The 14042-nt window shown below is 39.3% G+C and overlaps 2 protein-coding genes and 1 non-coding gene across 9 annotated transcripts; 2 read left to right on the top strand and 1 right to left on the bottom strand.

Annotated features, from left to right (window-relative positions):
- Positions 1–2128: 2128 nt before the first annotated feature.
- LOC131301451 (probable inactive receptor kinase At5g58300) lies at positions 2129–8034 on the top strand. Of its 7 annotated transcripts, none has more exons than XM_058327760.1 (4): positions 2129–2282; positions 2800–2848; positions 4496–5861; positions 7058–8034. In XM_058327760.1, the coding sequence occupies exons 3-4, from the start codon at positions 4580–4582 to the stop codon at positions 7678–7680; spliced, it is 1905 nt and encodes a 634-aa protein (XP_058183743.1). In that variant the 5' UTR covers positions 2129–2282; positions 2800–2848; positions 4496–4579; the 3' UTR covers positions 7681–8034. The 7 variants fall into 7 exon arrangements, with proteins under 7 accessions (XP_058183743.1, XP_058183742.1, XP_058183741.1 ...); XM_058327759.1 differs by having other exon boundaries at positions 2180–2282; positions 4524–5861; XM_058327758.1 differs by having other exon boundaries at positions 2204–2410.
- Positions 8035–8842: 808 nt separating this feature from the next.
- On the bottom strand, positions 8843–8916 carry TRNAI-AAU (transfer RNA isoleucine (anticodon AAU)). Its single transcript has one exon. It is a non-coding gene; the product is annotated as a tRNA-Ile (tRNA).
- Positions 8917–8955: 39 nt separating this feature from the next.
- On the top strand, positions 8956–11517 carry LOC131301659 (mediator of RNA polymerase II transcription subunit 28-like). Its single transcript, XM_058328037.1, has 4 exons — positions 8956–9067; positions 9388–9596; positions 11002–11114; positions 11233–11517. The coding sequence occupies exons 2-4, from the start codon at positions 9497–9499 to the stop codon at positions 11365–11367; spliced, it is 348 nt and encodes a 115-aa protein (XP_058184020.1). The 5' UTR covers positions 8956–9067; positions 9388–9496; the 3' UTR covers positions 11368–11517.
- Positions 11518–14042: the final 2525 nt, after the last annotated feature.

Here is a 14042-nt window from a genome sequence, read left to right as displayed (position 1 = left end):
ATCACTTGAACTACCTCCTCGGCGGTCCTTCGACCTTGACCCAACTAAACTCTCCCTAGGTCCCCACCCCAAAAACCTAAAAAATGATAATTAATTAATGCTGAGTGGTCCCTTCATCACCTGATAATTTGCATGATGCCATCACAAATTTAGTAATTGCATCGCAAGGCCATCATCCCCTGCCAGCCACTATCAATACTAAAACATGCTTCATGAGTATGATAATTACTCTTGAAAAGGACGGCCTGAAATAACTTTTAAGGACCTACCATGTGAGCACATTATGGACCTTTTTTTGCAGAGAAATTACAAACAAAAAATTTCATGTCTCCAGCTTTAGGTCAAAAGAATGAATTATTGGGAGTTTGAGTTAGTTTGAATTCATCATTTTGTCATGGGAGAAAAATTCCAAATCCATCATTATGATTTGGAAAAGGTGGCCTCCCCCCCCCCCCCCCCCCCCACACACACAGAAGATATCCCTAATTTGTTTTTTTAGAAATGATTTTGGCATTCAACTTTTTTTATAATGACACTCCAAAGTTTACCTTTTAGTATACCTTGCTATGTATAATTTTTGCATTAAAATACAAGTTTTGGAGTGGCAAAATCATCTTCCTTTTTTTAGATGATTGGGTTTTTTTATTTTTATTTTTAATGTATGGCTTTCTCTTTATTAGAGTAGTTATTACCCTTTTGATTCCAAAGAAAACATAAAAAAACAACTCTGTGAAGTGAGTGCAACCTATAATAGTGTTTAACAAAACTCCAACATTTTTTTCCTCTCATTTTGTTTTGTTTAATCATTTCATAATTGAGAATATTAGTACGATATACTCCTACAAAAAAAAAAAAAAACCTAATGTAGCATCTCAGGCCCTTAAAGGAAGACGTATATGGGGACTTCGTCATTGGAGTTCAATTCTAAAACCCAAGTATCACAGTATAATATAAAGGGTAAACAAAGGTGTGGCGGTCTGACATGGTTGTCTCTGCAGCTGGCAATTCTTCGAGCGTTTTTGGAATCGGCGATATACGGCGGGTTCACGGCATTTTCGTTTTTTGCATCGGCGGCTTGGCGTCTGGATTCTAGATCTGTGCATTAGGGTTTCTGTGTCTTTAGGCTTAATTATTGGGCTTTGGCCTTGTATTTGGGCATTTATGCCTTTTTGGGTGTGGGGTTGCATCCTTGTTGCGCTTTATTGTTTTATTTGGATTGCATCCTTGTGTTGGACAGTGTCCTTTAGGGTGTCTCTTTGGATTGGTACCTTGCCAATTAAAGGTTTAGGTCTTGGATAGACACTTGTTATCCTTCTCCTTACTCCTTTTGGTTTTGATTCACATTCAAAGATTAATAAAATTTTTTTTCGCCGTTCAAAAAAAAGGGGTAAACAAAATTAGGGACCCGAATCCCCTGTCCAACCCCAATCCGGACAGGGGCCTATCCCACTTGTCTCAGCTGTTGATCTTGAAATCAACAACTGAGATGTGCCGAGCAAAAATGACGTCGTTTTGGAGCAAAATGTGCTCGGCACATCTCAACCGTTGATTTGCGAGATCAACGGCCGAGAGGAGTGAGACAGACCCCTGTCCGAACTGGGGTCGGACAGGGGATCTCGGTCCCAAAATTAGAACATTAATCCGCAACCTAGCTCGCATAACATATGAGCTACGAAGTATATCTTTTTACACGAATTAGAAAAGGCAAGCAATTTTCACACTTCCCTTTTTAAAATTCATTTTTTTATGTCTCTATCCACATAAATTTATAATATCGCTCTCATATTAAAAAATATATTGAAAAAAGGGCACTAAAATACTAATTCAAGTGGACAACGACAAAAAAAAAAAAAATGGTGTGAAAATCATTTATCATTCGAAGAATAGAAGTATCTCCTAAAATAAAGCACTAAAACATTACTAATCCTTGGCAATTCAAAAGAAAACGTAAAATATTACCGTTACATAATTAATGTGTCTTCTCCGTAAGTGTATTAATCGTGTAACCATAAAAATTAAATTAATGTACTACTAATACGGGGGCCAAATTCCTATTGGATCCACGGTGGTCCCACCTTCGACCCACGGCCTCCCCTGCTTTAATTCCCCCACTCCTCCTTCACTCTCACGAGTCCACACTACAAAAAGAGAAATGTCGCTCGAAAATAAAAACAGCGGTTATTTATTCCTGAACAATTTTCTCTCTCAGGGGAGAGCACATCCGCATTTTCCTCAACTCCCCCCCACCGACGCCCCCCTCTCTCTCCTCCCTCTCACTGCATGTACGTTACTCTTCTCTCTCTCTCTCTCTCTCTCTCTCTCTACACCTATACACGTGCCTATGAATATGTGTTTGTATCACTGTGCGGCTTGACTTTCTGCTCTCTCTCGCACATTTCGGTTTCACAAGGTGAGTGAATTTAAATCGGTCAATGTTCAGTAACTGTAGCGAGGACGGAGACCTCTTTCGGCGTAGCTTTGGTGGGGTTTTGTTTTTCGTAAATGCATTTAACGCTGTCGCCGCCATTGTAGTTGAACGTTGAGATGCTTTTGTCGGTAAAAAGGAAGGTCGGTCGGTCTTAATTTCAGCTTGAAATTAGGTCTCTAACTCGATCGGAGTGCTCAAGCGTTTCTTTTAGCAGCAATGCTGGTATCTGTTTCGTTTGGAAAATTTACATCTGCTACATGTTGCCGGTGATTAGTGTGAATGGGTGCTAGTTACGATTTTAATTTTCATTCCAGTTTTGATTATGTTCGCTAATGATCTGTACTCTTAACGATGAACTTATGTGTTCACAGAGCACCGGTCGTTGATTTCTTTGGAGAGATTCTGTCACTTTCCTTTCTTGTGAGTCCCCCCCCTCTCTCTACTCTTGTTTCCTACGCTGATTGTCGCGGTTTTTAGAATCAGATTTGGCAGAACACTTTCTAGAATGGTTTATTTCTTATGTTTTCTCTAAAAATTGGTGAGTTTCGAAAAGATTATTGGAAGATGAGTAATGAAAACCATTAACCAAACAAGGTTTACGACCTTTAAAAAAAAAAAAGGTTTACGACGAAACACTTTATCTGGAAGTGTTCTGTGGCTATGGAACCAAATTTGTATGATCTATGATGCTCATATTGACAGTCAAATGAAGGTCAAAGAGTATTTTTTTTATTTGCTACTCTAACGCCATCTTTAAATGATATTCTCAGTAATTAGTTGACTAATCCTTGCTTTATTTATTTGTGAGAATAATTTTTTGCACATGACCATTAATCTAGGCGACAAACATGATTCAAGGTTTGGTGTTAGTGGGAGAGAGAGAGAGAGAGAGAGAGAGAGAGAGAGAGAGAGAGAGCGAGCGAGCTGAGAATGCTAATGGGCCACTTTCTAGCCTCGAATACCTTCCCTTTTACAAAACAAAGGGATAACTGCACTTTTTGCTTTCTCTTTATAATGAATCTTTTTCCCTTTTGGCTTCTTTTATTTGTGAATTACTTTTATTAATTGGTTTGAAACTTCTAAGTGAAGTATTTTGGTTAGATACTCAAATATTTTATACGTTGAGAAAGTAACCTTTGCCTTTTCCTCTACGGAGAAGTCAATCAAGAACAGTTTGCCCCTTGCTTTTTCATTTTTTCTCCCCAACTATTGAACCTAAAGTTTGCATTATTGATTCCCAATCCTTTAAAAAGTGAAATTCTTTGATGCGCCCTACTTTGTCCTTCGAAAAGTAGGACTTTCTTTATCAAGGGTCGTAATAATATGTCAGGTTTAGTGAGAAGATTACTATATTGAGATCTGAAGGTCTTTAGAAATCAAATAGGCTGAAACCACTGTGTTAGGTATGAAGCACTGGATGAACCTTGGCTCAATTCCTATGAGGAAGCTAGGTGTGGTAGAGTCTGGGTTGAAGTTACTTCTTATGTGTGAATTTTTTCCCAAAAGAGAGGTGAAGTTCTATTTCAGATGGAAATACTGACCCTCCTTTTTCCTGTATATTCCACACTCTCGTCATCCATTTCTTTTACAAAGGATTTTCATTGGTGGAAATAAAAAGACAAAACCAGCTGTACTTCCATTATGAAAAAGTTGATGAAGTTTACACAACAGGAATTCAAACTGAAATGTAGATTAATGATCATATTTTGTTGAGGTCTCAACAATGCTTCACAACAGTTCTTAGTCTCAGGCTACAATCAACTGACCATGCGTAAATATGCAAAATGATGAAGTATAAACCATCATTCTTCTGATGATAGGTATTGTAAAGCCACAGTCCGTGGGAATTGGTGCGGGATAATTGGTTCTGTTTGTGTGTTTTCATTTTAACTGCTGTGATCTAGTAGGAATAGAACTCTGTATATACAAATATCTCACTGTCCTATATTCCTATGCTTTTGAATCAATCTTGGATGATTGACATGTACTCATCTTCGGTCCTTTATCATCCTTGTGATGAAACAGAATAGTCGTATATCATTGTACTAATACTGTTTCTTCCTCCAGATACATGATCTGTAATTTTTGTTTGAAGGCATTCGTTACTCAACCAGGAAAGCATACATTTAGTATATACCCAGCATTACTCTAATGAAGCTCCAGTCATTTCCAGTGGTTATTTCCCTTTTAGTCCTACTGCATATTCTTTCACCAACCAGCGGTGACCTAGACTCTGATAGACAGGCCCTACTTCATTTCGCTTCTGCTGTTCCACATGTTCGGAAACTCAACTGGAACTCTAATGCCTCAGTCTGCACTTCTTGGATCGGCATCACCTGCAGTGATGATGGAACAAGAGTGACTGCCATTCATCTCCCAGGTTTCGGATTATCGGGCCCCATCCCAGGCAATAGCATTGGAAAGCTAGATGCTCTTCGAGTCCTCAGCCTCCGATCCAATTACCTCAATGGAAATCTCCCTTCAGATATCCCCTCCATCCCTTCCCTCCAATCGCTTTATCTTCAGCACAATAACTTCTCTGGGATGATACCCACTAATCTTTCCACCAAACTCAATGTACTCGATTTGTCCTTCAACTCCTTTCGTGGTAATATTTCACTCACAGATGAGAACTTACCACGACTCACTGTGTTGAACCTCCAGTTCAATTCATTCTCTGGTGGAATTCCTGACCTCAACCTCCCAAGGCTCAAGCTACTAAATTTGAGCCACAATATGCTGAATGGCTCAATTCCCACGAGACTCCGGAAATTTCCAATTTCTTCTTTTTTGGGGAACTCTCTTTTATGTGGACCTCCCTTGACTGATTGCTCTGTGAGCTCCCCTTCTCCTTCTCCAATTTACTTTCCATCCCCACCAACTATCCCTCCAAAGCAAGAAGGTGGTAAAAGTAAGAAGCTTGGGGCAGCTGCTATCATTCCCATTGCTATTGGGGGCTCTTCGTTTTTAATTCTTCTAGTTTTAGTGTTCTTTTTCTGCTGTTTGAAAAAGAAAACCAGCAACGGCAGTAGGTCATTGAAGGCAAAGGCTACCAACGGGGGGAGAAGTGCGAAGCCTGAGGACTTTGGAAGTGGGGTCCAAGAAGCTGAGAAGAACAAGTTAGTCTTCTTCGAAGGATGTTCTTTTAATTTTGATCTGGAGGATTTATTGAGGGCTTCAGCTGAAGTTCTGGGGAAGGGAAGTTATGGAACAGCCTATAAAGCTGTTCTAGATGAAGGGGTAATGGTTGTGGTGAAAAGATTGAGGGAAGTTGGGGTTGCAAAGAGGGAGTTCGAACAGCAAATGGAGGTTGTAGGGAGGGTGGGACAGCACCCTAATATCGTGCCGCTCCGTGCTTATTACTTTTCCAAGGACGAGAAACTACTAGTCTGTGATCACTATCCAACAGGGAGCTTGTCTGCTCTATTGCATGGTATGCTTTTCTTTAACCTCTTTTTTCTTTCCATTTCAGTAACATGTTCAATAACCCTGCATGTTGGTTTCTAACAATCTGATGTTTTTTTCTTCTGTTCTAGGCTTCCTCTAGTTATGTAGCAACCCTAGCGGAAGCTGGTTGATTTGTCCATGATTTTTAATTGTATTATATACTTGTGATCATTTTAAGCAACATGAGAACTTTACACATATGGACTGATATAAGAACTCAACTTTAAGGGGACAAATGTATTTGTGACAAAAAAAGTTTGTAACAGACATGTTAAATTTCAGGCCGTGGACTCATATAAATTATAAACATTGAGTAAAATATACCAGAGTAACGGTTGTTTTAATATATTTCAGGGGTCGCAACCATTCCCCTCGGTCCATCCCTGTTATCACACGGGAACAAGATGCTAGGAAAGAGCACATCCTCAAAATCTACAAATCTAGAGAAACGTTATTGTTAGGGGTTTGTGCTAAATCTACGAATTAAAAGCTCTCAGAGAAAGCAAATTCATACTAACAATCCATTCATCTTCAAAGAAGAAAGATAGCTTATGTACTTGATAAACTACTAAAGCTATATTGGTGGAATTATTTAGCTCCTGTGTTGGACTTCTGACAAATGTGTTTTTTTCATAGTCTTGTTCAATTTCCTTGAATACAAGTGCAAGACACCCTTAGTGCTGCATATAGTTTTCAGTGGTTCAGTGGTGTCAGTGTAATGAAATGGATTTCCCAATTTTTTCCTTTTCTTTTTCTAACAAAAAGAAGTGTTGCAGCTCTGCTTGTCAACCACTGTTTTGCTGAACACAATTATATTGCTGAAAGTAAGAATGCAAAAATATGAATGGGTCTCAATGGTTCTTGGCCTTAAGTGTCTGGCTTATGCGAAATGGGGTTTGACATTGGTGGTAAAAGCAATCAATGGTTAATTTCAGACGGTGGTGAAGAAACGAGCAATTATATTCTGAATATATTCAACAAAATTGGACTCATCCTTTTAAGGACTTGGGACTGTTGAAAATTGAGTTTCTAAATGACTTGACATACATTTAAACCGGACTTGCAACTCATATGTCCGCACTAAAATTCTAACACAACCTTCTAATAATAGTTTATTATCTCTTATTTATAACAACAGTTCTCAACTACTAATTCTGTAATGCTTTTTCCTTCCAAAAACAGGAAACAGGGGCACAGGGAGAGTTCCACTGGACTGGGACGCTCGCGTGAAGATCTCACTTGGAACAGCAAAGGGAATTGCCCACATCCATTCTGAGGGCGGTGCTAAGTTCACCCATGGAAACATCAAGGCCTCAAATGTACTCCTCACCCAAGATCTTACTGGTCGCGTTTCCGATTATGGTTTGACTTCTGTAACAAACATCCTATCAACTAGAGGTATCGGATACCGGGCTCCAGAGGTGATCGAAACCCGAAAAGTAACACAAAAATCTGACGTTTACAGCTTTGGTGTCCTCCTCCTTGAGATGTTGACGGGAAGGTCCCCACTCAAGTCTTCGGGTCACGATGACGTGGTTGATCTCCCGAGGTGGGTCCGGTCCGTTGTGAGGGAGGAATGGACTGCTGAGGTTTTCGATCCAGACCTAATGAGGTTCCAGAATGTTGAAGAAGAGATGGTGCAAATGCTTCAGATTGCGCTCGCTTGTGTTACAAAGGCACCGGACATGCGGCCCACAATGGATGAGGTGGTTCGGATGATAGAGGAAATCCGGCAGTCGGAATTGGATAACCGGCCTTCGTCAGACGATAACAGGTCCAAGGATTCTAATGTGAATACCCCTTGATTGTGATGGAATTTCTCTTTGGGACTGTCTCACGGCTTGTGGCTGTTTGTTCTTGGAATTTGGTTTGGTTCGGGAGGAAGTGTATGAAAACCTGCTGCTGTTGTTCGTTACCAGTAGTAAATTAGTAATGTGCAATTTACGGGTTTTTTTCAGTGTATTTGGTTTTTAGATATATGATCAATTTGTCCACCACCTTCTTTGTTTTTTCTTTTCTTTGCTTTTTTTTCTTTTTTTTTTTTCCATTTTTCCAATGGAATATGGAGACATTCTATAATTTCCTTGCTGCTGGTCGCAGGATCAGTATTTTTAAACTACAGTTGAACTTAATTTCAGTACGATCTATTTCCAAAGTAACATTATGTGTCTAGGAATTAGGCTAATGGAAAGCAGTTTCTCATGTTGGAGTGACATGAAAAATAATGCATCAGTCGATTAAATGAAATATGAAAAGAAAAACTGAAACTGTGAAAATTATGATGTGGTTGAAATTCGTTCGGGGGGGGGGGGGGGGGGGGGGGGGGGGGGGGGGAAGGAAATGTGGAACTGTTTCTTTAATTTTGTTTTCCAGAAGAAGAAGAAGAGGAAATAATTGAGGAAAATCGATATTCTGTTCTTTTATTTTACTGAAAAGAAGAAAGAAAGTAGTAATTTATTTTGGACCCGGGGATGCCGCCACTCCCTCTGCCAAGCGGGATGTCGAACGGCATCCAGCCGTTCATCTCGGCGCGGAACCATGGACGGCTCGGATTGAATCTAGGCGCATACAAATTTAAACCGTCCATTGCTCGGTCAAGATCCAAGCCATCGATTCCTAAGAAGAGGCTGCTCCGCACCTCTACCAAGCACTCCCGCTTGGCAACATCTGCCAATCCATTTATTTTGTTTTGTTTGAGAATAGAGGTTAGCGGAGGGACCAAAAAACGTGACTTGACTTTCCACCTCAGCATCATTGGTTGGTATCATGGTCCCTAGACTTACTGAATTTATTTAGCTTAAGTTGCATAACCAAAAGAAAATAAAGATGGAAAGAAGAAAACGGAACTAAAGTCAGAGTGAACCTTATTTTCCATCTCTTACTATTTGAAAATATTTCAATTTTTCCTAAATTAAAAACCAAACAAAAAAAGAGATTAATAAAGCTGGAAAAAGAAAAAAAGAAAAATGGCCCATGCAGGTCTCGAACCTGCGACCTTCGCGTTATTAGCACGACGCTCTAACCAACTGAGCTAATGGGCCGCTTGACACAATGACCCTTTATTTACATTTATATTCTAGAGGTCCTCCAGTTCCCCTCCTCTCACATCTTAAGGAAGGAGACTCGAGCAGAGATGTTGCAATGCAGGAGGAAAGAATCAAACAGTGGGCGAAGACGGAGGAGTACTGAGAGGTAAATACAATTCGTGAACAGAGTTTTCTTATGTAATCTCGTTGCTGATCATACCCACCTTTGATTATACTTTCTTCTCTCTCTTCCTCAATGAGCTTAACCCCTTCTTGATTTTTTTAGAACTAATTTTCTGGGATTGATGTCGATGAGCAAACCCAGATCGTCCTGCACCATCCCTTTACTTGGTTTTCATTGTTGAGGCTTCGGGAAGTTTAATTTGGTGTTTTAGCATTTCCTTGCTTTTAATTATGATGATGATTTCGTGTGAGCCAGCTCCTCATGGGTGGTTATCAACCAATGTCACTTTCGATTCGTTGCAGCTTTTAGGGTTTCTGACCTCCAGAGAAAAAAAGTACTTTCTGCTCACCCGTGGATCCACAACATCCTCTTGATCCACAGCTGCAGTCTGCCTCCCCGCCAAGGGAGGACATGATTGCTTGCGTGATGGCTTTGGAGGCTGCTTTGCTTCCGTGCTTGCCCGCAAGAGAGCTCCAAGCAATTGACCGTTCTCCCCACCCGTCTCATCAAAGTAAGTGACTGCGTGTGTTCTCTTGTACACATCATGAATTAGAACCTACACAGCTATTTCTAATTAGAAAATTCCGAGTCGTCCAACAATGATATAAATGGTATTATGGGACATAAACATCTTGTGTGCATCTCCAATAGGAATGTTATTCTGATGTGGCTATCGTCGTTGGAAGTAATGCTGCAAATATTCTACCTTTGTTTTCTTGATTAGTTCTTGTTCCATTAAGGAAATGGCAACCACGAAGTGTGCCATGGGACATGAAAAATGACCTACTTTCTGTGGAAGTTTTTGTCTGTTAGCTGAGTTCTTTCTATCTGATTTTTTGGCCATCTTCCTTGCCAGGAAATGCTTTGTACATATGTGTTGGTTTTATGATCCATGTTCGAAAGTTTCGGCCATGTGTGACATGAAACAGCAATTTATTTCTTGAGTGCGCTGAACCCATTCAACCAATGTCCCTGGTGTGCCTTAATTGTTCTTGAAAGCTTTCTAAGAGGACAAAAGAGTTATGGAACCTTTGGTTGGAAGTTGGAACTAGGAATCGGTAAGGGGAAAATCTCATTTTCCTTTCCAACTCCTTGCCCAACTCATGAACCGAACAAAGATCTGATTTGTCAGTGTAGAGACATGGTATGAAAAAGATATTTGATTTCCGATGGGAAACTGTTTAATCTATTGTTCATCTTGGGCAACATTGAAGAGTTTTTGGCGCGTCTTACTGATTCATATGGTCTCAAAGATGTCCAATGGTCCAGTAAGACTTTTTTCTTTCTTCTTTTGTTTTGTTTTTTACGTGCAGGGAAGTTTTTGACACATTATCCTTTAGATTCCAAAAGCCTACGAGTTTCTTTACAGTACATCCGTACATTTCATTGATGTAATTTTTGTTTTTGTCCATATGCCATGTTATATCGTGTAGAGATGGCCTTGAATATGAATATACTCTCTTTCAGAGTTTGTGTACATTTGAAAGTAAATTGGGGCAATTTAATGTTTTTTGGTGGGATCAAAGTAGCAAAATTTTGCTACAAACCATCAAATGTCTCTGAGGAGAATCAAAGTGAGTGGGGTCAAGTGACCCCACTTGTACTAAGTACCTCCGCCCTCGATTTCTTGGTACGATTCCTTCTAAAGGCGGTATTGTGTTACGGTATTCCCTCATTGATTAGAAATGGCTGTCCTTGAATCTATGGAGATCAACTAATTAACACCCTTTCAAAGAATGTCCCATTGTCCACAATGCTTTTATTTTTTCCTTGTGTTTTTGATCTTTTTACTGCAGAGAAGTTTTGACATCTCATCATCTAGAAAATTCGATCTTAAAGTGGGGGAGGAATTTTTACAAGGTTGATAGAATATATAGCTTTATGGGAAATAGCTAACTGTGGTTCGATTGCTTCAGTTGATGTTGAGAGACATGCCAGAGACTTCATGGAGGCTGCCAAAAAACTTCAACTCTATTTTGTTGGTCTGGAACGTGATGATCAGCCCACAAAGGCAGAAACCCTTCGAAAGGTAATGCACATAATAATAGGGTTCTTAAAATCAACAAAAAATTATTTACTTCCGCATTCCTTAGCTTTTTCTGAATCTTGATCAATTGTTTATGTTTGCACTTGTGTGCGATGAACAGGAAATTGCTGTGATGGAAGAAGAATTGAAGATCAAGTCTGAACTTATCAAGAAGCAAGAAAGACTGATCCAAGGGTGGAGAAAGGAGTTGAAAGACCAGCTAGACAAACACAATACCGAGTTAGAGAGGGTGTGATAGTATCGCTCTACCAATATAACACATTATTTCATCTGAATTTCTGAGATTCAGTTTGTACTTCTGGGTGTAGAGGTCCTGAACTGATGCGATGACGGGTGTTATCTACGTCAGTTTTGCTTTGCTGAATGAATGAGTTCACGTTCTGTAGATTAGCCTCTAGTTTTGGAAATGAGGGTAAAACAGTTAGCCTAGTGCCTACTACCTTCCACGGGTTTCACTTAACAGTTTGCTGACCCGTTTGGTTCACCCGTATATTTCTTACTTCTTATCCCATGGCAAAATAAGTTTTTCTTCAATAGTAAGCTATGATGACTTCATCTGATATCAAACGAGCTTGTTGCCTTAAGCAATAAGCAATGTGAACTGAACGAGGAGTCTGAGTCACTGGTTGTCGCATTTTATTTGCTAGTGATGGAACTTGCAGGTTGACATCAGTTTTTCTTCATATGAATGGTGTTGTATTGCATGTGCATTGACTTGACTGACAAACAAGTCATTTTCCTTACCCTACCATACCCCATTGTGTTTGACTTTATGTCATGGTGGAGGGCTGGCTTGTAGTTCAAGGAATCTTTGAAGTTACGGAAGTTCTTGACCAATTCTTGCACTTGTCAACATCAGCTTTTCACTCCCAAGAAATAAAAATAAAGGGATTATTATTTTCCATTAAAGTAAGATAAAATACTTAATTATTACTAGGTCCATTTTTTACAAAATACATTTACAAAGTGTCACCATAGAGTTTTAGTGTGCCCTAGGATTTTAAGGTTTAGGATACCCTAGGGTTTAAGTTTAGGCGCTTTTATAGAGCTCTAGGGTTTAGGTGTTGGCACTTTCATAAGAGTTTTAGAGTGCACTTTCCTTTTATAGGAGTTTTAGGTTGCACTTTCCTTTCATAAAAGTTTTAGCGATTGAAGCACTTTTATAGGGTACCCTAGGATTTAGGCATTTTTATAGAATACCCTATGGTTTAGGCATTTTTATGGATACCCTATGGTTTGGACACTTTCATAGGGTACCCTAGGGTTTAGGCACTTTCAAGGTTTAGGGTTTTAGGTACTTTCATAATATTTTGGTATTTCATTAATTGGAGGTAACTTGGTGAGAAATACTTTTTATTTTCTGTACCTAATGGTAAAAAGCTCACAAATAAATTGGGTAGCAAAAGCAAAGCTATAATGGTACAATGCCAAACATTAATGTGTTCTAAGTAGACAATTGATTCACGTTGAACCCTCTTTTTGAGTCACATCCCATAGATGTGTTTTTCTTTTTATATTTAATCCGGGGCAGTTTTAGCGTATCTAAACTAATTTTGAGGCTTAAAATTAACGACTGTACAAATCCTTCCGCGTTTCCAAGGTTTAGAATATTTAGCCTCTTAGAATTCGAACGTCAGAATACGCGACCTTCATTCTCGTGGATGTTTTTTCGTTCATAAATTACTCTTTATTGAGTAATTGGTGTTAGGAAGTCAAATTCTACCTATTATAAGACCATGCCACTTTGTTTTCCAACCAATGAGTGTATTGAAATGGTATTAAAATTTTGATCTTTACAGCACTCCAATAATGCTTTATTGGAACCTTCCCGTGACTATTTCAACTTTGCTTTTTCTAGAATCGCAAAAAGGAAGGGCGAATCGTGAATGAAAGAAATGGATGATTTTGCCCTAAAAAGAACTTCGTTAAATATTTTAGAGGACAAGTTTGATAATCCATTCCTTGGAAAGTTACGGGCCCGAAAGTTACTCCCTTCGTCCTCATTTAATAGTTTATCGTTCCATTCTAATTAATAGATAACAAAATTAGTTACTATATCTTTAAATTGATAATAAATTTTGTATCTAATATAGATCTTATTTAATAAATCTCGTAATTTTATAAGACAATATTTTTAAAATCACATAAAATATTATAAATTAAGAGATATAATCAATTAAAAAGCGACACAAACTCTAAAAATAACTATTAAATGGGGACGGCAAGTATTTGGCTATATGTCAACTTTTCTCATAGATGATTTTCGGGCGATTCGTAAAGATAAACAATGTTGAATTAAGGATCCTGGGTGAGATCCACAAGTCCAATAAGAAAACAAAAAGAAAAAAGAAAATCTGTCGATAGGCCCGTCTTTCTCTTTCAGGCAGGGATGCAAACTAACCAAGCTCCTTGTGAGGTTAGGCGCAGCTTGACTCGTTAATTAATCAAACCGAAATCAAGTTAGAGTTTTAGGCATGTTTAATAAATGAGTCGAGCTCATCACTCTAAAACTTGGCTTGACTCAAAAAAGCTTAGCTCATTTATGTAGAATCATTTAGTAAATGAACTAGACTCAGCTCCTTGAGGGGCTCGTCTCGAGTTTGAGCCGAGCTCGAACACTACAATCTCGGTTCGTCTATATAGGCTCATTTAGTTTAATCATGGTGCGGAGCACTGAATAAATTCTTCATAAACTGGACCCTCCGGTCGAAACACCGCAGAAAATCTTATCCCAGACTTGGACCACGTCAGGGCCCCCCAAGCAATACGTCATCAGAGGGAGGTGCCACGTGGCTACTCCTTAATGGCCACCCACCCTCTCCGTCAAACGCTACAGAGACCTGCTTTGACTTTTAACACACCGTGTTCCCTGAACCACAGGCCGCCGGTCCGCCACCTGTCCCACCTCAC

The sequence above is a fragment of the Rhododendron vialii genome, chromosome 9a (assembly GCF_030253575.1).
Source record: "Rhododendron vialii isolate Sample 1 chromosome 9a, ASM3025357v1".
NCBI lineage: Eukaryota > Viridiplantae > Streptophyta > Magnoliopsida > Ericales > Ericaceae > Rhododendron > Rhododendron vialii.
Note: the sequence above shows the minus strand (reverse complement) of the source record. Positions and strands in the feature narration are given on the sequence as shown.